The 26,364-nt window shown below is 38.8% G+C and overlaps 1 protein-coding gene across 3 annotated transcripts in view; it reads right to left on the bottom strand.

Moving 5' to 3' along the window:
- Positions 1 to 857: 857 nt before the first annotated feature.
- The window catches only part of nphp4 (nephronophthisis 4), a 99,222-nt gene continuing 73,715 nt past the window's right edge, over positions 858 to 26,364 (bottom strand). For 2 of the 3 annotated variants that reach the window (XM_037279762.1, XM_037279776.1), the window contains 12 exons: positions 22,364 to 22,495; positions 20,482 to 20,672; positions 19,086 to 19,309; positions 17,472 to 17,664; positions 15,965 to 16,051; positions 13,723 to 13,879; positions 13,097 to 13,176; positions 12,715 to 12,800; positions 11,601 to 11,772; positions 5,949 to 6,128; positions 5,342 to 5,485; positions 858 to 1,201 (listed from right to left, as the gene is read on the bottom strand). In XM_037279762.1, coding sequence (XP_037135657.1) covers positions 1,061 to 1,201; positions 5,342 to 5,485; positions 5,949 to 6,128; positions 11,601 to 11,772; positions 12,715 to 12,800; positions 13,097 to 13,176; positions 13,723 to 13,879; positions 15,965 to 16,051; positions 17,472 to 17,664; positions 19,086 to 19,309; positions 20,482 to 20,672; positions 22,364 to 22,495 — 1,787 coding nt within the window. In that variant the 3' untranslated portion in view covers positions 858 to 1,060. The remainder of the gene's footprint in view (positions 1,202 to 5,341; positions 5,486 to 5,948; positions 6,129 to 11,600; positions 11,773 to 12,714; positions 12,801 to 13,096; positions 13,177 to 13,722; positions 13,880 to 15,964; positions 16,052 to 17,471; positions 17,665 to 19,085; positions 19,310 to 20,481; positions 20,673 to 22,363; positions 22,496 to 26,364) is intronic. The other variant, XM_037279771.1, reaches the window with a different exon arrangement.

The raw sequence follows: 26,364 nt of genomic DNA, 5'->3' as shown, positions 1-26,364 counted from the left end.
CCCCACGCAATTACAATCAACCTACCCAAGCACTTCTGCAGTCGCTCAGATGTGAAGTGTGGAGGCGTTTTATCCAAGTCTTGAGCCTCGCCGCTCCTCAGCATGTCCTTTATTCTTGTCTTATTATTGTATTTTAAATTCTGGTTTGCCTTCACCTAATTTACTGTCATATATGTTATTTTAGTATCATTAATTACTTGTGGAATAAGATTAATGGTTTATGTTAAATAAATAAATATAGCCCAAATCCAGTAGTCTCTTCTCATAAAGCTTTGATGCTGTGCGTAAGTACCATGTAAAAGTAGGAAAATTAATATTTTGCTTCGAACCACATATTAGAAAAGGTAAAGATGAAGTGTACCCAACTGAGCTGTTATCTTCATTTTATTAGTCTTCACTGCTGCGCTCAAAGCTTAGTTTGCTGCCTGCATTCTAATGAGAGAGAAAATGAGACAGGAGGGGGTGGAGGCGATTGTGTAACGGGCTGTTATGCAACACAATGTGCACGCCATTCTCTTTGTGCGAGACACACGGCGAGAATGAGTGAAGCATTGTTCTCCTCACTTCAAAACATCATACCCCCATTATGGCGGTGCGTCTAATAATGGCATGATAAGGATAAATTATTTGGGAGGTGAGAGGGGGCGCGCGGACCCCTGGCTTGAGTTAGATTAAAACCTGACTATAAAGTGGCATTGAAGAGGGTTTGCTGGGCAATTAAAGACGATAAAATGTTATTGCTTTCACCCTCGATGCGTTTTCTGATGGTTGGGGATGAACTGTCAAGAACATTGACTGGACGCCTCAAAAGAGGAAAAACGATAAGCCGGGTGAGAAAGACAGTGCAGCTGAGATGATTAAGTTTTGTTTGTCAAGGGTTGATTTATTTCAGGCAGGCTCGTTAGATCAGCACAAAAATAAATCCCACTCGTGGGCATTCATACAGCAACTCATAGGCTAATTATCAAAAATACAAAATAGAAATCAAAGGCTCTTACAAGTACAAAATTATATATTTTAGGTAGAAAAACTGAATCAGACACATATCACATCCACTGATTCAAAAGTAATTGACCTTCACGCAGAACGTCTCCTCAGTCTTCTCCTCCAGGTTGTTCACGTAGACCAGTATCTCCACTGAACCTGCACTCTGGCTGGGGGCGAAGCGCAGTCCGATGGTGTAACTCTCTCCCCCATCAAGCTGACCAGCAAACAGAACAAACAACGAACAAATGAAATTGTGTCTTTCTGAAGACATGATGAAACCAACTTTTCTCTCCCTTTAAATGCAAGTAACCGATGATTGTTAGCAGTATGTCAGAAATGAAATGCCATCTCGATGAGGCAATCACTGATAATTAAAATGGTGATAAACTCATCAATATCTTCCATGTCTTCCCAGAAGAGTGAAAGCTGTTATAGCAGCAAGTTTTTTTTTTCCATTTTCACCATCTGTATAGTTGTCATGACCATGCCAAGCAATACTTGTGTTGATGAAATGTAACTTTTAAACGCAATCACACTTAAAATCAGAAAAGAGTGTATGGATAGGAGATTAATGACAACTGTGGCTCGAAAATAATCAATTGCTTTAGTATAGTGATGATTGGCTGTGTCCCTGTGGGATTGGTTTTGACATTTGCATTTGTTTTGTGACCAACCAGCTTACTTGCAAATCAGGTAAATTTTTGCCATTGAAATGTAATTTAAAAAAAAAAAGCATTGTTGCTGCATAAAATGATAATGAAACAATAAATAACGAGTTTTTTTAAAATGGAATCACCCTAGAGTCTGACGTGGATCCTCGTAAGTGTTTTAATTTTAAATTTGTCAGAGTTTCTCCTGTGCAATAAACAGCTGAAATCGCAGTGGCCAACGTCACTATCTTTTTTTGCTCTCCCCACAATAGGACCCGTGCATTGATCATGGGGAAAATCACAATTATGATGAAACATAACTGATTAAACAACCAAAGCATAAATAAAACTCACTTGCTGATCCAATCGTCGAAACAATCAAACACCACAGCATAGTCTTTTAAATACATGCTAGCAGTAATGTCAGAATAAATGCAGAGAGGAAATCTTACATAAAGATTTATTCCTCCTCTGAGGCAATAAATACAAGACCCTGGCCTAAGAGATTCATGCTGTATTCTGATGTTAAGTCTGAGAAGCAGAAATAGAGTGCAGACGAGAGCAAGGGCAGTTATGCAGTGACACTCTCTCCGACACACAGGAGAGATTCTCCTACCAGCGTGTACAACGTGGCTCCACATTCTTTTCAAAGTGGAATAAATGTGCTCCTGGGAAGCGCATTGGAGGGTCTAGCAGCAGTTTCTTACAGCTGGTTGGAGATGACTAGCAGCTCCACATTTTGGCCTGTTATATCACACATGGTCACCTCACACAGTGGCCGACTGTCTTCCTCTCCAAGGCTCCATGTGGTAGAAGGGGCTGGAGTTACCACTTAATAATAAACTCATACATGTTGTCCACTATGCGTTAAATCAGAAATAAAAGTGGGAGGAAATACCCCCTCACCCCGCATTTGTATGGATGCTTGTTCCTAACAGAACTCAAAAGCTATTTAACTGCTTTCTGTGGAAACTTTCCTGGAAGGCTGTAGAATGGGCCAAGAAAGGAAATGTACAGCTTTGTAGTGGATCCAAAAACAGCTGCACAAAACTTTGTATTAAACTGACTTTCTAAACTCCATTTACCATTGAGATAATTTGTTTTCAGAATAATTTGTTACAGAACCTAATATAAATTTCAATTTATTAATAGTGAATGAAATATTGTGATCCCTCCAATTGGCTGGAGCAGAGCTAAAAGTCAGCTGGTCCAGCTCACCTGCAACCCTCATGAGTACTGCCACTCACGAAGATGTATGGATGGGCGAGATTAGGACCCTTGGGGCCACCATGTTTGTGCCTCATCGCAATTTTGCCTTGAGTCGCTATCTGTGAGTATCAATCACCATATTGCCATACTGTGCAGCCTTAGGTTGAGATTCAGTCTAAAAGATAGCATAAGACAAAGAGGAAGCCGTGGGTGGTTCCTTGGATGTAAACAAAATCCAAGAGAGTTGGAACCGTGTTCTCATCATGCAATTTACACATTTGAGCAATCGTGACTTTTGTGTGAAGAGGTCCAGATTTGGTGGTGAAAATTGGTGGGTGGCTGACTATTCAATCAAGTAATATTTTTTGAACAATTAATATTTTATAACATCTACAGATGAACAAAAAAAAGAAAAATCCGCTCCTCTCGTTTGGTCCTTCAGGCTCTGGAGGTTAAGCAGATCTATAATCATATAAACATAAAAATGAAATGGAAAAACAGTAGCTGGGCAATGTCAGATGCGTCTATGCTTCAAAACAAGTAAAAACAGTAAAGTAAAAAAAAAAAGTAAAAGTTTGCTTCTACTTTACTGATTATTTTTTAGTACTCATAGATAGGGATTGGTTTCACCAAAGCCCCCAGAAATGTATTTTACTTTACCATTCATTCATTCATTCATTCATTCATTCATTCATTCATTCATTCATTCATTCATTCATTCATTCATTCATTCATTCATTCATATATTCATACATGCATACGTGCATTCATTCATTCATTCATGTTATGCAAAGATATATTGCACCACTGTGACTTGAATGTTAGTTTTTGTTTTAGTGACGTCTCAAACATCTCAACAGTCTTTTTCTTCTATAAAATACCAACAGGAACAATGAAAATTTGTTTGATGACAATGAGCAGTATGTACAAATATGACCAGTGTTTTACCACCAATTTTACATTGGACTAACTTTACAAACTATTTGCATGCATGTGTGTGCGTGCAGTATACCATGCATGTGTGTGTACGAGTGTGGGTGCATGTGCATTACGTCGTTGCCTCCAATTTGAATTTAAATAGTAATTATTTTGGAACACTGTTTGTAGTAGACACAAACGCTTTGATCAATCGCACGCTGCATTTAAGGGACATATTTGTATTCTTATCTATTTTCACCTCCTGCCAGCTCATGTGCTCAATTTTCTTCCACTCTTACCTTTATTCTTCTTCCCGGTAATTCAATCAATCCGGTTCCATTTTGTATTACAGCATGCGAGAGATAAATGAGTCTATGTGGAGGATTTATATCCCCCAAAAGCTTATCGGTATTGATCTCTGCTGCGCTTTCCCTGCTGAAAATGTGTTTTATTATTTCAAGTCATATGAAAAAGGAAGCAAAGTTTCCCCACAATTGCTAAATGCTGCTGGCAGGCTTAATGCTTTATTAGACACCTGGAGCGTTGCTAACAATATGAAATAAAACAAAAGGCCCACCTCCCTCCCTCAGGCTAATTGATGCAATGAGGTCCTGGTCAGGATCAGCATTTCGCCTTAATAGTTTATGTGGAAAAAGACTCCCATTGCATCTCACTGGTTTTATTGTTAATGGGTTTTGTCATTTGTTTTTCCCTTTTATCACATCTCATCAAAAGAACTGCAATAACAGCAATGACTCCTACTTGTGCATGACTCAAATAGGCTTTTACTCATTTCCCTTCATAATTAGAAAATAATTATTTGTTAGCATGCTTTTGTTTTTCTGAAGACTCCACCTAAGAAACAAGCGCAGCGTTACCATATACCTGTATATTGCTGCAAGGAAATACAGAAAAATACAAATTGTCACACACATTCATTCATTTGACTTTTTCAGCTTCTGACCAGGTCTTTAAAATATAGATATACATTAAGATGATCCACTATTAAAATCATCCATCCATCTATTTCTTCATTTGCTATAGCAATTATGCTCTTTAGGAATGAGGGCGGGTGGAGCCTATGCCAGATGACTTTTGGGTTGAGGCAGACTACATAGAATTCCACAGAGGGAGACAATCATCCATACTCATTTTCACAATGTCATTAAATGAGAACTGCTTGCACTTAAGTCATGCGAGTGAGCATTAACAGTGACCCACTATTAAAAAGATGTATATTAAAATATTTAAGTGGGTTGAAAGGTAGTTACGCATCACAACTGTGTTAATAATTCAATTCAATTCAATTTAATTAAACAATAGAAAGCAAAACTAGACATTTGTTTTAATGTTTTTACTGTAAGCCTTGTTTTTTTTTAAACCGCTGTATATTTGTCCAGTTTTATGATGCTGGAAGCTTACCATAGAATGGATTGAATCCATTTAATTTAAAGTGCAAAAGATAGCTTTCAACCTTATTCCTGTTAATATAAACACTGAAACACTTCATAGGGCATAAACCCCCTTTTTTATGGCACGTTTGGCCCTTTAGACAAGGTTTACTAGCTTAATTTCACCTGGAATTTATCCTCTTTGAACTGGAGCAAATCCGGATGGTCAGAATGGAGCAGGAAGGTGCGGCTGCTGGTGTAAGGGTTAACGTAGGTGATTTTTTTGGAGCTGCCCCGACCACTGCTAACTGGGACGCACACTTCAAACGCCTGCGCACACAGACAATTTTACATTTAATAGAATGGTCTGAGCAAAGTATTTTCTTGCACAGAGAGCCAAAAAGCACATTTAGCATGTAAACAAATCCTTCTACAACATCTTCTGAATTATTCATTTTAATCATCTTCTGTCATTACCAATGTTTGCTTTTTGATGTGTTTCTGGGATAATTATGAATATTAAAACTTAAATGTACACTGCATTTTAAAATGCATTTTGACTAGACACATAAAAGAATAAACCTTGTGTAAACCTGAGAGCTAACAGTAGAGCTTCAGAATCCGAAATGGAAAAAATATGTACATTGTGTCACCCACTCAGAACAGGACTATATTGGTTGACAAGGTCAACGTGTTTACAGGATGGCGGAGTCAGTGCTGTTATGATGAAAATCAACAACATGCAGGGTGTCTTGTCTGAGTGTCTGGAAGAGCGCTACTTTCATCATTTCACCTTGGACAGCACAGGCCTGTGGACATTGAGGCACAGGAGCCAAGCGGTCACTAACTGCGTCTGCTCCACGTCCACCGCGTTCACATACAGGAAGCGACTGCCTGCCCGCCATGGCTGCACCTTCAACTGAAGCTCTTGCACTCCTGCAGGTGGCAACATGAAAACACCTCCAGGCTTGACCTGCGGAGAAAGTTAAAATAAAGAGAAAACTTGTTTGGAAGATGTTTGTTACTTCTATACGGCATTGTACAATATTTAATCGTATTATGGCGAACTTCCACATACTAAGTATTCGTGATTCAGCCACAGAAATATCACATTTTGGGGCAAAGGTTTGCCAAGGGACGTCCATTTTGTGGGCAAAAGTGAATTTTCGTCAGTCTGTGTAATTGTTCATGTCAGTGCCAACGGACTGTATTAGCGCACTAACATGGAAGTCTGCCAAAGATAGTGGTTTCCGTTTCCGCTTTGTAAGCCGTGTGTAATCCGTATGTAAGTACAGACCGATTGTTAAAAAGAAGAAAAAGAAAAAGGTTTCTTCATGCAGGTGGCAAAATGAGACTGTGTGTAAGTGAAGTAAAATGACAAAGAAAGACGTGGATTGAGGGAGAATTCTTATCTGGTAAAGTGCCCACCTCAATTTGACAAATGCGTACTAATTCAGTGAATTAAATTAGATTTGAAAGAATATAATAAAATTGTCAAGGTAATATTATGAAGAGATTTATATTCTATAAAATTGTAAACATAAAAAAATATTTATAAATTGTAACAATGTTCATAATTTCATTAATGTACATATTACCAGCAAAAATCTAACCACTGGATCCTTGGCAAAATACCCATCATGAAATATTCAGGTTGACAGGAAGTTGCAGGCAAACCCGCCAAAAAAAAGAAAGAAAAGAAATGCACTTACCATAAGCTTTTTGGCAACCAAATTAATGAGTAGGTGTAAGGAAGGGGAAAAAACGAGGACAGACCATGAGTGAGAATCGTGAGTAATCAGTGAGACGAGATAAGGAGAGACAGCAGGAGGTGAGAATGAGAATTACTGCATTGTTTTTTTTTTTATCTGTTGAGAAAACCTAAACTATTCTCTGGCGGTGAGCTTTATCTTGTTTCATAAGACTCCTCCAATACGTTCCACAGCGACTCAACCTGCTGAGAGTCACATCAAAGCAACCACTGTGATGCACATTATGCTGGAATGTTTTAAAAATACATCTGTCGATTTTGTCTTTCTTTCTTTTTTTTCCGGGCTGTACCCTATTTCTTCAAGGAAAGTACGACCTGCATCTCTACTATGTATATGGATGATAATGATGTAAAAAGATTGATTATCCTGTCAAACCACATTCGGAAATTTCAAGATAATAATTCTGTAGCACATTCAGTCATTTTGTTTTGCCTTCATTAGGATGGAGCTGCGCAACAAAGTAATCCCAGATCACTGCAGAGAAATGCCTAATCTTGTCATTATCAACACACAGGACCACTTTGTTTTTTGTTTTTCTAATTTGGAGGAAGTATTTTTTTTTATTGGATTCTAAACAGAATGTTGTAAATGTATTCTGTCATTGTCCAGTGAAAATCATGTATTATTCTATAGGTTCTGAGATGTTCTTTTTTAATCTGAAAAACACCAAAAACATTTTTCTGTTGAGCTAAACAAAAACAAAACATGTAATACATTTGTGTAATTTGTTGTTAATTATAATATGGGGGCTATAAAGTCCATCAAAACACCCAAAATCATCCATCATCAATTAGTAGCTTAGTATAGTACATGCTTTGACGTTAAATAGAATATAACAAAGATATCAAACAGTCCAATAAAAATAATCTCCAAATTGTGAAGTTTTGTTTTCAATGTAATGTAATGTAAATAGAAGCAATATGATTTTGGGATTTGAAAAAAAACCCCCAAAAAGTAGCAACAGTGGAGAAAAAATAGTGTTCATTTCAGAGCCAAACTCTGAGTAACTTGACTTGCGCATCCTGTGTGACAGGATGTAAACAAATGTGACATGAAAATATCAAAATGTCAACACACGCCACAAACATGGAAGACATGCTGCAAAGAGAAGTCATTTATTTCTGTGGAAACATCTAGACAACCATTTTTGAGGGAGATTGTCCTGATTAGGTGGGTGAGCTTGAGCCTATGCCATTTGACTAGAGGTTAGTGTCCTGGGTAAACCCTGCACTGGTCACTAGCCATTGGCAGGGCACGTCATCAATGATCCTAACATTCATCAATGCATCCAATTTCTACCGCTTATCTGGACTGCGGTCAGGACATATTTTATGATATCCCGCTAAGTTCAGGCTTTGCGGAATAGATCTCAGCAATGTGGTTTGTGCAATGGAAAGACAAAAGACGGGGGAAGTTCAAGTTCAGTAAACTTCTCAACTACTTCTAGCATCAGGAAATGCCTCAATCTGCTACTTTTCTACATAATTAGACCAGAACGTGTTTGATGAGAAGAAAGAGATAACACCAACACTGGCAGCGTAATGACGCTTCGTCTATTAATGAGCAGCTGCCGTCCAAAAGTGCAGCAATGCATGCCAGTTTCTCACTGCGCTTCATGGTTCACACTCTCCATCTGCCTCAAAAACATTTTCTAGAGAGACCATCCGCCTAACAAAAGCAGGTATGCAGTAGGCTTTTGTCATACTAACCCAGACTCGAGAGACCCAAAACACTGCAAGCCAAGGCAATGCTACCCCAACCTAATGATACCCTTGGATAACTTGGAAAAATTAAGAGGATCGGACTTCGGTCAGATTGGAAGAACCATGATGGGGGTCAAAATGACTAGTGAAACAATACATGATCTGATAGATCAAATCCATGTATGATCACCAACAGGGTGGTTCAAGCATGTATCTGGACCTTTCTTGGCAAGATGCAGACTTTGAATTGAATTGAAATAGTGTTGAGATGTCACAATAATGACTTGAAAATCAGTACCGTAATTTTCGGACTATAAGTCGCGGTTTTTTTCATAGTTTGGGTGGGGGGGCGACTTATACTCAGGAGCGACTTATATGTGTTTTTTTTTTTTTCAAAAAATTTCAAAAAAAAAAAAAAAAAAAAAAATGAAACCGCGATAAACGAACCGCAATGTAGCAAGGGATTACTGTAATTTGAATTTCAAGTGACGACAGCAGCGCGAAACCATCTGCGTCACTCCAATTCATTAAATCCATCAATCGTCCTTTGTCAACAATGCGTGCGCGCCGCTGACGGCTTTTGCACTTAAAAATATTCCACAGGCCCATATAACGATATATAAATTATATATCAAATAACTATTATATAAGCAATAATGTTATCAAACCATCTGTGCACTCTAAATCATTAAATCCATCGATCAAATTCCTCGTCCTTTGTCAACATCGCCGCGCGTGCGCCCTGACGTCAGCCTCGTCGTTATTCCACAGATCTACTATATAACTATATTGTAGCGTTAACAAAGTTCAAGGAAAGACGTGGGTTTGGTAAACGGCTCTTTATTTAACAAAACAAACTTACAGGCGTGTGGCGGCGTGGACGTCCAGCCACGGAAGGGGACGAGAGCTCCATACAATAGGACCGGGCGTGCGTAGAAGCCATGACCGAGCCCCATGCACCGTCCTTGGACAGCCACCCGGCTGAGCGCCGGCCCTCGACTTCCATCCACGGAGCTGAAAGGCAGCTCGGTAGAGTAGGACCGGGCGTGCGTAAAAGCATTGTCCGAGCACCATCCACCGTCCCTGGACAGCCACCCGGCCGAGCGCCGGCGCCCGACTTCAATCCACGAAAGTGAAAGTAAGCTGGACGAGTGACGCGCGACAGCAGCGCGACAGCAGCGCGACAGCAGCGCGACAGCAGCGCGACAGCAGCGCGACAGCAGCGCGACAGCAGCGCGACGCGACGTCGCGCGTCAGCAGCGCGACGGTTGTTTACATAAAGGACAAAGATCGACTCGTCCAGCTTTCTTTCACTTTCGTGGATTGAAGTCGGGCGCCGGCGCTCGGCCGGGTGGCTGTCCAGGGACGGTGGATGGTGCTCGGACAATGCTTTTACGCACGCCCGGTCCTACTCTACCGAGCTGCCTTTCAGCTCCGTGGATGGAAGTCGAGGGCCAGCGCTCAGCCGGCTGGCTGTCCGAGGACGGTGCATAGGGCTCGGTCATGGCTTCTACGCACGCCCGGTCCTATCGTATGGAGCTCTCGTCCCCTTTCGTGGCTGGACGTCCACGCCGCCACACGCCTGTAAGTTTGTTTTGTTAAATAAAGAGCCGTTTACCAAACCCACGTCTTTCCTTGAACTTTGTTAACGCTACAATATAGTTATATAGTAGATCTGTGGAATAACGACGAGGCTGACGTCAGGGCGCACGCGCGGCGATGTTGACAAAGGACGAGGAATTTGATCGATGGATTTAATGATTTAGAGTGCACAGATGGTTTGATAACATTATTGCTTATATAATAGTTATTTGATATATAATTTATATATCGTTATATGGGCCTGTGGAATATTTTTAAGTGCAAGAGCCGTCAGCGGCGCGCACGCATTGTTGACAAAGGACGATTGATGGATTTAATGAATTGGAGTGACGCAGATGGTTTTATTAACGTGTTATTTATGTAATAGTTTTTTGAATAACTCTGAATTTTACGTCAGGGCCGTTCTCAGCTCTTAGTTTGTGTTTATGTCACGTTAGCATAGCTATCGTTTAGCCTGTTGTTGCTCGTTCATGACTGTTCTTGGTGTTGGATTTTGTCGAATAAATTGCCCCCCAAAATGCGACTTATACTCCGGAGCGACTTATATATGTTTTTTTTCACTTTTTTGGGCATTTTATGGCTGGTGCGACTTATACTCCGGTGCGACTTATAGTCCAAAAATTACGGTAAATGCTTTTTGTTGGCTTTTGAATTGTTGGTGCGAGGTTATTTTTCCCCTCAGATTTGCGGAACAATTGCTGGAAATCTCCAAGGCAGGGGTGTCAAACTAATTTTTCTCACATTGTAGTTGGGGTTTACTTTGGAGGGACACTATGACAGAGAGAACACAAATAAATGTATAATCGCCTTACATTACTTATAACCAACACATTGATGAAAAACTACTTTTGAAATCAGATGCCAGTCAAAACTGTTCAAATGTTAATACATTTATTTTAAAGGGGAATTTGATTGCAATAATTCTTTAGCATTTTAAAAAGTGAAGACGACTTTCGATTTTGGAATTTTATCAAAAAACCTGAAGTCGATGCAAATAAGGTCTGGCTTGACACCTGCAAGCTAACGGCTATAAAAATAAAACTGAATTGAATTGTACATTAAAGAAGTGACCATGAAACACAAAACCAAATCTTGGTTTATAATGCCCAAAACCTATTTAGCATCTGGCAAGTATAAGATTTTCTAGGTTATTGAGTTCAACATTGAGCTTGAATAATCTTTTCATTTGTAGCTTTCCATCTTGCTCTGTGAGTGCTGTCTAGATTGAAATAACTGTGCGGATGCCCTAAGCAAATAAGGATTTCAGGCAGAGAACCCAATGTACTGAACATAATAAACTGGGACCAGAATCAAATGAGAGTCACACTGTAACTTTCTAGGCACTAAATTTACAAACTGGCGCTGTACCTCAATCTCCTGGGGATGTGATGAGAAACACTTGACCTTGCGAGCAGCCTGCCTCCCCCTCAGCACCAGTGATTGACAACTCTGTTGGCCAGTGATACAACTGACATCAACCCGCTCCATGAAATGCACATAAATCTGCCAGATCTGCGAAGGGGCAGCCATCCACTTATCACTGTGGAGAGAAATCATCATCAGGAACAAATGCGGTGAAATAAAGCACCCCCACCATCCCCACTCCTAGGAGACAACAAGAGGTCAAAGTTGACGAGGGCTGATCTACGAGTGCCCTTGCATTTTAATGATCAGCCAATACTGCCACCGCCATTCCTATCTTCGTCATCATCATTATCATCATCATCCTCCCACCGCTGAGAGGAAGGGAATTCAAGTCTCAGCGGCCTGAGCTGAAACGGAGAGCTGTGAGTGGGAGGTGATGTAGTCACATACAGCAGTGCTCTGTGACAGAACTGAAAGAGCATTCAGATATTTGGAAGATGCTTTAAGTCATTTGGGAACTTTGATGATGAGAAAGAATGCCCCTTTTGCCCACTATCAACATGAATTAAACAGCAGAAAGTAGTCATAATTTGAAGTAGTTGTGCTCATACCCTCCTCCACATATTATTGGTAAACATGATGGTACTGTTAAAACACATTTCCAGGTAGAACCAAGAAAAAACATGTTTTCTGACTGTCATAATCCTGTTCCCAATTTGTTTACCCTCATTTTACTCTTTGAGTGTATGGTGTCCTTGAAAGTGCTAAAGGAAGTCTAAAAGATATTGTTTTTAAACACCAAATCAACTATAAATTCTCTCTAATACTACTTGATTAACATACTATGCCAGACCACATTCCAAACATGTTAAATAATTATGACTTTTACTTTGAAAAAAAGAGTATTGTTGTCTTAATAAAAGCTGCTTTTACAGTATATTCATAAAATATTCATCAATATCAATTACATTTTTCTACATTTACATTACACCATTACACCAAGATCATTTGAATTCATTCTCTCTTATTCATCAACATGCAAAACAGCAGGAACAAAAAAATAGTGAGAATCTTCTCAAACTGCGTCTAATGTTGTGCCCACCACAAGAATACTTACGCGAAAATCATAACAAAGAACATTTTGATGTTGGGACTCGGACTTCCAGGTACCTTCAAGTGCACATCCTGAGGCTCTCCTGGCGCCTAGGGACAAAGTAAAACTAATAAATGGATGAAGGTAAGGGGGGAATAAGTGGGCAGAAATTACCATTAAAAAACAGACAAGCATGATAAAAGCATTCAACTGGGTAAAAAGACTCAAGCCGTCTTTGTGTTTCAAAAAAGATACTTGACTCATTATAAAGAATGCTAGAATAGCACTCTGTCCTGAAACAAAGAATGGTGCTGAAGCTTTCACTTTAGTAATTAATCCCCTGCTTACATTAGTGTGGGCTGGGAGATTTATAGTATGTACTGTGTGAAGGAATTCATTCTCTCACCAGCATCCGGGTCTGACAGATGATGTTTGGGTCACTGCAGCGTACAGAAATATTAGCCTCAGCATTCATGTCTCCAACTGCTATAAATATTAATAAAGAACAATTTTTTTTTTTAAAAGAGCACATAAATACTGGAGTCAAAATTCAAAGTCAAATAAATACACATTTCCTGTGTAATGCTTTGCTTACTATCGACTAAATGACTAAATTAGTGTATAGCATTATTTAGTAGAATTGTATTGTTTGAAAATACATACTGCTGGTGCTTTGTTTTCTTTGGACTGCGATGTATTGCGAATTTCGGTTCAGTCCTCAAAGTGAAACAATGAAGTTAAAATACATGAGTGCAATTTTTAATGTTTAAGAGCATTTGTTACAATAGCCTCCTAATGAAAGAAAAATATGTAAATATAAACCCATCCAACATAGTTAAAGATGTAGATTTTGAAGACTGTTGCATAATTTGTCTATGTAATTACAAATAAAATCAGTCATATGTTTTACTGCTTTATAGTGAGGGACACAAAGTATGTTTCCTTATCCAACAAAGGCACCGACTTGAAAATTGCTGCCGTAAACAGTAATACATTATTTGGAAGTGTGCAGTAGTAATTTATCTCTTTTACCAGTGAGTGCATGCCAAGGTGGCAAGCGGATGGCCTTCTTGAGGAAAGTGAGTTCTGGGTGGTAAAGTCGGAATGTTTGGTCCACAATGTGAGGCGATGGCTCCACGATCACCTGGCAGACAGCGATTGGATCACCATTTTCTGCTTTGAATGAAACCTGGAGATAGAAGGTCAATAAAATTATCGCCTACAGGATTTCTTTCAATTAGGTTGATTTCATTACAACCGGTGCTTTATTTAGTAGACAACCAACACTTTGTCTGAGAGAGATCATATAAATACTGTTTAATAATTATGAATACTGTTAATTTAGTGTCGTTGTGGCTCGACCTGATGTAGAGCTATGTTCAATGCTCATGTTTACGTTGCTGTGACATCGCAGATGCTGTATAAAAATTCAAGACAGATTTTTTCCACAGCTGGAACAAGCCTGATTTCTCTCGAAGTATGTTTCTAATTATTTTTAGTCTGCTGTGAAGCAGATTTGTATTTTATCACTAAGAATAAACTGAAAATGGTTCTACTTAATCCAGCTTTAGTTTTCGTGTGTGTGATAATCATAAATAATCTTTTTAATCAACCACATACGGTTGTACGAACCATGGAGGTACGTTCACATAAAATTAAAATATCTTGCCATTGGGGAAGCTCTTCGTTGTCACCAGATGACAAATTTAAATCAAAATGTGACATTGTACATTTTGGTTATTGACTCTCAACCTGACAGAAATTGATTTACCACCCAACAGCAGCTGAGCAAATGATTGATGTATCAGATCTGCAGACCTGTGCTGACCATATGTGGCTATGGTGACGTTCTGACTGACAGTGGCATCAAAGCTGGCATCCTGACAGTCTGTCAATTCAAACAGGACACATACTTGACTCAGACCTGACCTCATTCACCTCAACAGGATTCAGGTTTGTTCTTTACTTTTCATGGGAGAGCAGTTCTGACACAAATGGGAAGGCGACTATTGGAACATGGGTGATTATTCCATTAAACAGGGCAATGAGTGTACTTAACACAAATAACCTTGATACTATGACTGCATGTTTACTTTTTAGTCAGCTGCCTGCTATGCACTCACTTCCAAATATGGGCAAGCTTGCATTGGGATGCTTTCCATCTTGTACGCTGTCTCATGGCACACAACAAGAAAACCAAGTGCCATATGAAAAGGGCTTTAGTTTCTGAGCTGGTCAGAGACTGTAATAATCTTGTATATCCAGAAGGAAGAAAAATCAAACCACTGCAGTGTTGCCCTATTATTATTAATAGAATAATATTGTATATCCAGAAGAGGAAAAAAATCAAACCACTGCAGTATTATTATTATTCTGCAAGTATTTCTAGTTATTCAGAAATGCCGATTTTGAATGAACCAAACAAAACAAATGCTCCATTAACATGAAATTAAATGAATTTGCAAAAGAGCCAAAGATAACCTTGATTAATTCTAATGATTACAGATGTTAAAAAACAGCTTGTTCTAGTCCATTCTATTCTGTTCTGTTCTTTGTGGACATGGTTGCTGATTACTACATCAGGTGAATATGAACTCTCTTTAAGTGCTTAAATTTAATTCGCTGCCTAATGAGAGCAGAATACAGTGCAACTTCCAATGCAATCTCACGTAGCAGAAATAGTTTTTGCTGACAGCAGTAATATGATGCGGCTACACAGTAAATTACATCACAAGAAGATAAAAAAAAAACAAAAAAAAACACATGGTCTTATCAAGTTCATCCAATAGAAATGTACTATACTGACATTGTTTCTCCCTCCTCTCAACTTCTTACGTATTATTAACGGTGTGTGAAATGGGAAAGTAACTTCAGCCATACTTAGCGTGCATGCTTCATTTAACTAGATTAGCCAGACGTGTCAAACTGTCCTCCTTTTAGAGGCACTTTAACGCTTAAGCCTGACATTTCCAGTTGGAGATAAAAAAAAAAGAAAAAAAAGTAAAAAGTTCAGTAAGATAAACAAGATAAATGTGATTTCTGGCGTATAATTTTGCTCGACACTCTCACTTGTCTGGCTGTAGTGTAACTTTTGAAATAGTTGACACTTCAAAGCAGCAGGAGCTGCAGCGGAGGGAAGAGGAGAGGAGGGCGGAGGCTACACACTGCAAGTTCTGTCTTAAGAATTCTTGCAGCTGAGAATAAAATCAGATAAGAGGTAAACATGATCTTCTATAGCGAGGAGATCTTGAGCACAATAACACACACGCTTTACCTTGATGGTTTTGGCAGCAACCATATTGGACACAATCTTCTTCGCCACATTAGAACTTTTGCTCGGAGGTAGAAAGCTCGGCCCCTGCTGTGAGGATATGATAAGACACAGAATGCTTATCAAAATTGATGATCTGTCAAGCCCAGATGAGAATGAGTGCATCGGATAGCTTGTATTTTGCACCCCAAGCCAGAAAAAAAAACCTGACAAAAACAAAACAACAGCATGAAGATTTAATAGGCAAGTTTGTCCTTTAGGCATCAACTTTTGAGTGTCAGTACATGTTCACTAAGTAAAGCCAGCTATGATATATCTCATTAATATTACATATATATATAATATTTATATAAGTGGCTTAATTTCATTTCCACTCCCATCTCCCACTGGGCAAAAACAAATTCGGTACAATATGAGGTGATACTTGCACGACTCAATACAAAAACCGCACAAGAAAAAATAAAATAATAATGATCAGATTGGATTTCATATGCCACAGCATTTCACACTTTGATGTCACATTAAAATGAAACTTTGACAAGTTATGGCATGTATTGAGATGTCATGCTGGTATATGACTGCTTTGAACGAGAGTTTCATTTAGGTCATGCATCTTCAACAAAATCCAAAGAAAAAGGAACATGTATTTTTTAAATGCTTTTTTATTTTAGGGGGCAGATTTTTCCTGAAATCTACACGAATGCAGGGACATTCGGCTTTTCACTGTGTTCATTATTGTGCTGGTGACTGTGAGCTTTTTCAAAGATTTGGCGCAGCTAATGGTCTTGAGATCGAGCTAAATATTGACTGGGTTGCACATCACAGCAGACTACCAACACAGTAACAAGTCCACTGTATTGCAAAAAGAATGACACTCCTATGGGGTCGAATGATTTGTGAAACTAATATTTTAAATGCACTTTGGCAAGTGATCGGAAGTTTTGTTTAAAGACTGTTTTGTAATACAAAGTAATTAATTTTTATATGACCAAACAATATTATTCAGCTCTTTAGTGTTGTGTAAAATGTCCTTTTCCATATGCTGAGTCTATTTGATATGATTAATACAAATATTTACATTTAAATTAATATTACTTCATATATACAAATATGTTGTGGCTCACTTTGCTGACATTAAAAATATCAATCCATAGGTCTGTTAGAGCATTACATCTTTATACCGTATTTGGAAAGCATAATTTTTTGATTCAGCCTTTGTATTGGGACTCATTTATTGTTGTGACTGGGAAAAATATGTTTGAACTAAGCACCTGTCGAACTCGTTTGAAGACTAAATTTGTGTTTCAATTTACTGTTTTCACTGTCTTTGTGGTTGTCCCATTGCTATATGTACGTATGTGAGGTGCTTTGTTACAATCGCAGCTGTGGTAAAATGCACTTTATTAATAAGATTGTATGTTATTGTGTTGGATTGTAATTAGAGTTCAGGCATGTTTTATAAGAATAACGCTAAAAATCTAAAGCGGGAAATATTTGCTCTCAACTTTACCTGAGTACTACTCATGTTATGGTCACACAGGAAGCTCTGGTATTTTAGCGGTATATGAACGCTCTCCTTAGGTCGTAGGTAAACCTTTGGTCCCAGAGCTCCTTCCTCCAAGTGGAACATGTCCTCCTCCAGCAAAGAAGGTGTTTTAGTAAGTTCTTTGAAGTACTGCCACTCTTTTGTGTTAGTGATGACACTGGATCAAGAACATATTACACACAAGTGACTTTAAAACATACATCATCTCATTGAGGTGTCAACATTTATGAACTGTCAAACCAACCATAAAATAGACACCATTGCAAACATTGTGGTGTGTATAAAAATAAATAAAACAATTAGCTGGATTGTGTCATCTGGGTAGAAACATAAAAAAGACCCCCGTCTGTAAAATTGTCAATGGCGGTAACTCCAAAATATCCGACTTTCCTTGTTACTTGATACATTTCTGACTGTTTGAAGAACAAAAGGGCATACACCATTTAAAGAAATCTCAGAAAATAATAATCAAGGAAACCTTAAGGAGCAATAGCTTATAATAAGATCGATGGAAAGAAGGATGACTCTCAATTAGACTGGGTAAACCTGATGGTAGGGCTAATGCCATAATGAATCATCCATGGCGCTCTCCAACCTTTGTTGATCAATGAGATGTGTGTTAATCCAAAACACAGGCATGAGCTGAATCCCTAATAGGTGATTTAGTGTGTGTAGATTAACAACAATGCAAAAGAAATAAACATGACAAGATACAGAGTGCAGGTGATCCAAGAATCAACAGCTATTATGGCTGCCACATGTGTACCGTATTAAACAGGGGCAGTCACATTTTACCAGCATTATTCTTCTTTATGTGTAAATGTGCGTGATTTGTGTGTGATGTGTGTCATTTGAGATATATTGGTCTTTGATTACAAAACAACAATTAGACAATTGTTTGATGTACTCTGCACAAGCAAGCTTGTGATCATATGTGTCATAAGTGTGAAGCCCATTTGTCATATCTGAAAATAAAAAGTGGAAATCAGCCTTATATAATAATGTACAAATGCTTCGTTATTGTACTTCCAGTAAGTATTATATTCACATCTGTACATTATTTTTATTTCTGACAACGCTCGCTTATACTCCACCACATAATGACAATAATAATAATAATAATAATTATTATTATTATTATCATACCTTTTACTGAAGAACACTTATCTACAGTTTTGCATGTCCAGTTTGAATTTGTACAATTTTGGCAGGTATCCTCAGCAGCAGTAATAGTCTGTTTTCTCAGTGTATCCAAATTCAGTCTACCATTGGACAGCAAAAAAAAAAAAAAAAAAGGTTTTCTTTATGTTTCACTTTTTCACAATGGACAGGGTCTGTGAACAATGTTAACAACTCCACAAGTATTTCCGTCCCTTCTTTACCACCTTTGGGAACACATCCACAAAGTGTTAATATGTTTTCATTTCAGAGCAAAGCGTGTTACACTGTCAGCATAGTTAACGCTCAAACACAAACTACATGGAAACACATGCTCACAGTTGGCGTGGTAGATTTGGGACATCATGTTGGGCACCTTTTTCCCTCTTAGAGAAAAACATGTGAATGACGGAACCTCACCTGAGCTCAGGATCATTGATGTGGATGGTGACTGTCTGAGGCGAGTTGAAAGGGTTTTTAAGGACAAATTCCATGTACTCGGCAGAGCCCAGGCTGGCGAAAAGTTGATGCGGGGTTGTGATAGCATGGCAAAGCATGTTGCTGATGCCCTCTGCCTTGCTGATGTCTTCAAAGAAGGTGCTCGAAGAAGGTTGTATGGTCAAAGGAATGTCTTTAGTCTCATCCTAAGACCAAACAATATTTTTAAAAAGCTGAACAAAATACAAAACAACAAAAAATATTACTCTACACTGTACATCAGCATTACATGTCAATTTCTTATCTAAGTCTAAGTATCCAATGATGAGACCACATTTATTGTTTGAAAACAATAAACTAAACAAAAAAAAGCCTATGGGTAGTCTCAATTTTTCACAACACTGTTTGGATCAACTGCTCATAGCTAGAACCTTACAAGCAGTATATGTTTTAGTGTAGAGAAATTGTGAAATGATAGAGGAATGAGTTACATATGTAAATAATATAATAAAACTATCTACATTGCTGTGCTAAATCTGAAATGAATACTAACATTTTTTATAATCCTTTGTTCACTGCCAAAAAGTTATCAAGAAATTAACCTAATATTCAATTCTAGTTGCCTTCTAAATTAAATCTGTAAATAAAATAAACAGTGTCTTCTCAAATAGAACCAATGGTTATAATAATTTAGGGAATCATTTCAGGGACATCTCAGAGTACTACAGTAGGTTAAAACCTGAATAGAGTAAAACAGCAAAGCTTAACGTATAACTGGAAAAATCAGCGCAAAAGAAAATAGATGTTTCATGAAAATGTGACGTACAAGACCAAAATGTTTGGTTAAACAATTACTAAACATGGAAAAACATTTCAAAACTGTTTTGAATCTCAATCATATTTGTAAGGCATGGAAAATGAGAATGTGCTGAAGCTGTGAATATTTGACAGGGAATTGGCTGGTAAGGGCTGTGTGAAATAAAAACACTGGTCGTACCGCAGGAAGTGTAATGTACAAAAGGTGTGAGTGAGACACAATACTGGCAAAATGACATTTAGCATGTGCACCCGCGAGTGAAAGAACAAGTTGTACCTACAGGGAGAGGAACAATTAAAACCTACTTGTACTGTTCAGTCACTAAACCACGGGTGCTTGAAGGGCGCGCCACCGTGACAATAGTAAAAATGGCAGGCTCCCTGGCAGATGCACCACGTCGCTATGAAACCTCCCGTGTGAGTGTGTTTCTGCGCCAGAAGGAAAGCTGAAACTTTCTCAACTGTCTATTTAAGTGACAATAAACTATTCATAGGCTTTCAGTATAAGATAGTGAGCTCCAATTGACATTAGGCACACTCCAGAAATGCAGTTTGACCTTACATGAGTCATTTTATCAGCATCCTTCTTGCCCTCCTTCTGGTGCACGGCGGCCATACACTGCAGCTTGCGATGGCCACTCTCAAGCTTGCTCTTTTCCCAAGAAAAGCTGGTGCTGTTGTTGATCCCACCTCTGTACGCTGGCCCATGCTCCTCTTGTACCTGCAGTCTTTGGGCCTGTGCGGTGTTCTTCACTACGAAGAAGAAACCATATGCAGGCATGAAATGTATTTATTCACTGAACAGAATAAATTGTAATCGCTTTGTTGTCACCGCCATATGTTCGAAACTCTCGCCAAATGTCCAGGGGAGACAGGCGCAAACAAATTATAAAGTATTTTTGGAGCACAAAACCAACAGCTTGTGCACGGACATGAGTGGAGTCAAACAACTGGCACCACGACAAGTGGGCCAGAGTCCTACTCGTGGCGCGACATACACACGCCCCTTAGCTCCAATCCAACCCCCTCCCCCAACACCCTACCAAGCCATGCATCCACTGCAAGAGGAAGTGACTAATTATTGGCATTTGGCATTTGTCACCAAATAATCCATTATGATTCGGACTGGATCATGCAAATCATCCATGTTGCTGTAAAAACTCTGACAAGAAAATTTCCCTAATCCTGCACTTTGCACAACACTCCAGCATGGGCAAGGTTGAAACAGGGGACTACTCAAATCATTGCCTCTTTGCATTGCGTATTTTTAGCTTCAGTACACAGAAAATGTGTAAAGCTATAAAAGTGAACTGTGGGCTTAGCCAAAATATGGCAGCTCACGCAACAGCTAGTCATATTTAAATTAGGTTCAAATCCATCAATTTCCTTCCGCTTATCCTACTCAGCGTTCTGGTAAAGCTGCATTCTATCCCACCTGACTGTGTGGTGTCCAGAAAATGTATATGAAAGAGACAGAGCACGAGGGTTGAGTGGCCATGAGACAATAGGATGTAATACAATACACAGCCATGGGGAACAAAGAAATAGAAGAAATGAGCCCACCCTTGTGTCTTCAGTTTCCTGTTAATTTTTAAATATCTAGTACAACAGTTTGGACCAATACACGTTAAAACTGACAAGTAGTGAGAAACTAATGAGTAACCTGCAATGTTTATTTTTTGTTTTCATCAAAACAACATAGTGATCATTATTATATATAGCGAAAATGTTATGATTGCTTTTTTGAAATGTTATTACATACATTATTGAACTGTTATACATCAAGGTATCTAATGAATTTTTCTATAATTTTCTTTCAAATATATGGAGACCTTGCATTTAAAATTCCTCGGCAAAATAATGTATGCATCTTAAGAGAAACATTTTGTAAACTGCATTATTTAGTAGTAATCCATATTTGTGGCCGTTAGGCTTTGGCTGAGGTTTCAGCCTCACTAAAGTGCCTTTCAAGTTTATATGCGAGTGTCATTCATTTTAGACATTCCAGTGCACACTTAGCATCGTCACACGCTATACCCTTGACTAGCCATTGCTTGTTTAAGTGAGAGGAAAAAGTGGTTTCTGTCTGTGTGTGTGTTTGTTTGGACTCAGCATACACACACACAGCACACACACACACACACACACACAATACACACACATACACAGGCATACGCAGCAAGCTTGTGGCTCGCCACCAGAGATGCTTCTGCAGGCTCAATTAGGCTGAAAATTGAGTGGGTCAATGGTGCAGCCAACAGCCACAATGTGAAATTGAGCTGTTTGGCTTGATCAAGGCGGTCAGCAGCCCGGCAGTGAAAGACACTGACTGCTAATTGCTGAGATAGAAACACATGAAGGCACTTTGATATATTTGATATATATGAAAAGGTAAAACAGACATGTTAGGACAAACAGAGTGTCGGCTGCGGTTGCTTACTTACCGTTAAGTTGGAGAATATTCCTGGTAGAGAGGCTACCCCCTGCAAAGCCACCAGTGACCTCATGAGGGATGATGATGTGAGAATGAGACTGTAAGCGGTCTGTTGTCCTTCTACTCAGATTTGCTTGGGAGCCTTCAAGGGAGAAAGAAGTTGGATTTTCAAAGCCGTGTCGTTTTATACCTCAAAGAGCTACTCAATATGAGAAGGTCAAAGAGAAGCTTAAATTGACTTTTATTTCACTGTAAAGAGCAAATGTTCAGATAGCTATCATTGAGCAATGACCCCAAACTTTCAAACACAAGCAGCCTGGATGACTGAGGGCATGCAATATTAAATCAAACGTGTCTTCTAAAACTATATAAAATAGGGTCAATTGTTATACCTTTTGAGGAGCAATCAATGGATTTTTTTCTTAAGCTACATTGTCATTGCATTGTTGCTTAACAGCGGGGTGAAATGAGTGAAACACACACACGCACACACACGCACACACACACACATGCACATCTGTTTTCTACTAACAGTACAAAAAAATTTGAACAGAATCTTAATAAATTTGCTGCATGATTTGCAAGCTCATCTGTGTAAACAGACAAGCCCAAAAAGCTATATCTAATGTTTCTCCCGATTAAAAAATTATGTTCCCCCAGGGATCAAAATATTAAATGCAGCGCGACAAAACATTAAATGCAGCCCGACAACAACATACAAGACAACAGACAAGTGAAAATGCAAAAACACTGTGTGCCTACTTGACTTGACATGGAATCACTTTTTACTCAGTTAGCGACCCAAATGCAGAGACAAAATGGTTATTTGACTTTGTCGAAACGTAGTAGTCAAGCAAAGAAAAGGTTCAAATTTGGTTGACAACTGATGTGTTTTTTTATGTGTAAACATTTTTTGGCATCATCTTTTTTTTATGGAAGCCCTTTCTTTCCTTTTAGTCAAAGTGAACACACTGATGGAACAATCTTGGCTTCCAACACCCGAGGCTCGATCAATACCATGGTCACAAGTCTGGCAGGGTTACAGTAATTGGCATCTTTGACTGACAAGAGAATTCGAAATGGAGACAGCTGATAACAGGATGACTGTCATTCTGATTGATGGTTAATGTTCTCTGGGTGAATAATCAGTGTCGTTTCCACAGTAGAGCAAAGCCAAAATTTTGGGGGTTGCATCATCAGAGAATCTTTCAATTTCAAATTTCAGCGTCAGACATCATATGTCCTTCAGCTCTATGACTGATCCTGATGACTTTTTTAAGGCATATAAATATAAATTTGGAGTCTGGGGGGGGTGGGGAACAGTAAATTGACTGACTTGTTCATCATGTACCATCACAAAACCTTTACCCCATATAAGTTCATGTGGGGTAAGAGGAATCATTTATGAACTGAACTTAAACATACAGTAACACACCTTATTTAAATATGAGTTCCAGGACTACTATCACAAGAGAAAAATTTCAAATCCTAAACTAAACTGTGTTTGTTCACTGAGATATCTACCAGCAGGTCTTTCTCGTGGTTTCCAGCAGGCTTTGCTTCATTAGTGTGTTAGGAGAAACAGGACAAATAGAGCCTGCTTCACCATGACAACAAGCCTGCTCACAGCGCCCTGAGCATTCCGCTTGAACTAGAACAAAAGAAGACATAAAGATGGCCGTGACAACGGCGCAGCGGATCAAGTCAAGTCAATCCATCCATCCATTATCTGAACCGCTTATAAGTCAAGTTTATTTAGCCCTTAATCACAGATATGACTCAAAGGGCCCACAATTGAACAATATTCTCTGATCATAACTGCCAGCAGGGCAAGGAAAAACAGGGCTTCACATGCCCACAATTGACCAATATTCTCTTATCATAACTGCCAGCAGGGCAAGGAAAAACAAACAACAACAAAACGATCAGGGAAAAATGAGAAATCTTGAGTAGAGACCACAGATGGGAGGATCCCCCTTCCAGGGCGACCAGGCTGCAATGGAGGCCAAGTCGGCAACATTTAACACATATCTGGAAGAATGCTTCCAGAAGTAAATGGTGTGGATTACTTTGAATGAAAAAAAAAAGTAGTTTGTAACTGAAATATATCTTTTGTGACACCAGTATCAAAATTTTTCTCACACACCCAGGCCAACATATGGAGCTGCCAAAAGGTCTAATCATGTTTAAGGCCCTGTTAAATGCAGGGTACTTATACAGAATGCCTTGATCAAATTCTAAAATTTCAATTGTCAACACCCCCCCCAAGGAGCTGCTTAGTTGATAGAGAACATGTTTCATAATTTTTTACAATAAGGTTCCGTATACCACTGAGGATGCTTCCTTATGAAATACAGTGACCGCATCAGTTATGCCGCTTTACCACCTGAAACACGTAGCTAAGTGAGCACAGGAGGTGTTAGAAGGAGTATCAAAAGCACTCTTCACATGCTTTCCATGCAGACGCCAACAAAAAACTGATAATGGGCAACATCTAAATGAATAATAGGAGCCTGGGGTTGCCATGAACACAGACAGCAGTTCTGCAGATTAATGGTCGAGGTGTCTGCCGTCTCAAAGCGTCGCCTTCATCATCCATCAGCCTTTACCACCACCCCACTCTGCGCAATGTAATTGTTTGACTTCTATTTCCCCAAATACTGTTGTGAGGACATTACTTCTGCTTAAACATCTCCAATCTATAATAAAACCATCAAGACAGACGCCTCAATGATTCATTATAGGCCTTTCAGTTCATTTCTTTTGTGTATAGGATTGTTTTGGAGATGGATAGAATCATGCAAGAAAGCTTGCTAGGATGCAATATGAAGAACGTCAAGTACTATTTGCTCACAATAAAACAAATGGCTTAATAATTAACTCAATTAAAATCCTCTGATTTAATCTGTTAAGCATTCTAATTAACCATCTATCACCATAGGAGATTTAATAGTCCTAACAAATAATGCCTATTCAAATACTCATCTAATTGACATGCAGTCACATCTGGGTCACACGATTTCTAAATTTCCCATTAAATTATGGATTATACTTTACATTGAACTATAATGGCAATAACATTGTGACCTTTTTGGAAACTTGGAAATCTTTGCAAACAGATTTTAGCTCCTTTGTATCATGTAAAGTTCTTAATTTTCGAGTCAATGGGCACTGTATCTCAATACTTCCTGAACTCCAATGACCAATTTGTGAGAGTTTTCTTTTCATTATGAGGCATCTTTGGGTGTTACAGAAAAAATACAACAATACACGAATGAGTCAGATTGTGAAAAACAAACCACAAAAAGATGAGGTTTTTGTGTGTGTTAGTGAACAAAAAGTCAAGTCAAGTCAAGTCAAGTTTATTTGTATAGCCCTAAATCACAAGCAGTCTCAAAGGGCTTCACATAGACAAAAATTGACAATTATTCTCAAAGCATCCCCTGATCGTAAGCTCCCAAAAGGGCAAGGAAAAACTCAAAACCCCTGCCCGGGGAAAATGAGAAACCTTGAGAAGGGACCACAGATGGAAGGATCCCCCTTTCAGGATCACCAGGTTAAAAAAGAGGCTTTACAATTTCTGTTACGCATTGAGATGCATTGTTGATAGCTATCTTACTGAATAAAGTATTCTTTAGCCTTGATATTGTTATATTTTAGTTGCCAAAATATTGCAACATTATATCAGTTACTCTGCTGTTACCACCCCGAAATAATATTCCAAATTTGTGCTGCGGGGAAAACACCTGAGTAAAGCTGTTCCTCATTTATGGGAAATGCGAACTGGAAAAAAAATAGCAGGGGGCTGAACTCTATCACATTTATTGATAATTTGGCACTGTTGCATGACAATAATCACATTGGGCGGCACCCTCTGGCCCACGCCACTTTGCTCTGCTGGCAGTTCTTGAGGTTAAGGCCACAACAAACCAGCAATTTACTGGCCCAAGAACAAATGGGAGCAAGCATCGAGGGACTTTCAAAGTAGTCTGAAATAATCAATTTTTCCTG

This window comes from Syngnathus acus, chromosome 2 (assembly GCF_901709675.1).
Source record: "Syngnathus acus chromosome 2, fSynAcu1.2, whole genome shotgun sequence".
Lineage (NCBI taxonomy): Eukaryota > Metazoa > Chordata > Actinopteri > Syngnathiformes > Syngnathidae > Syngnathus > Syngnathus acus.
The sequence above is the reverse complement of the archived record's forward strand: the minus strand, read 5'-3'. Positions and strand labels throughout refer to the sequence as shown.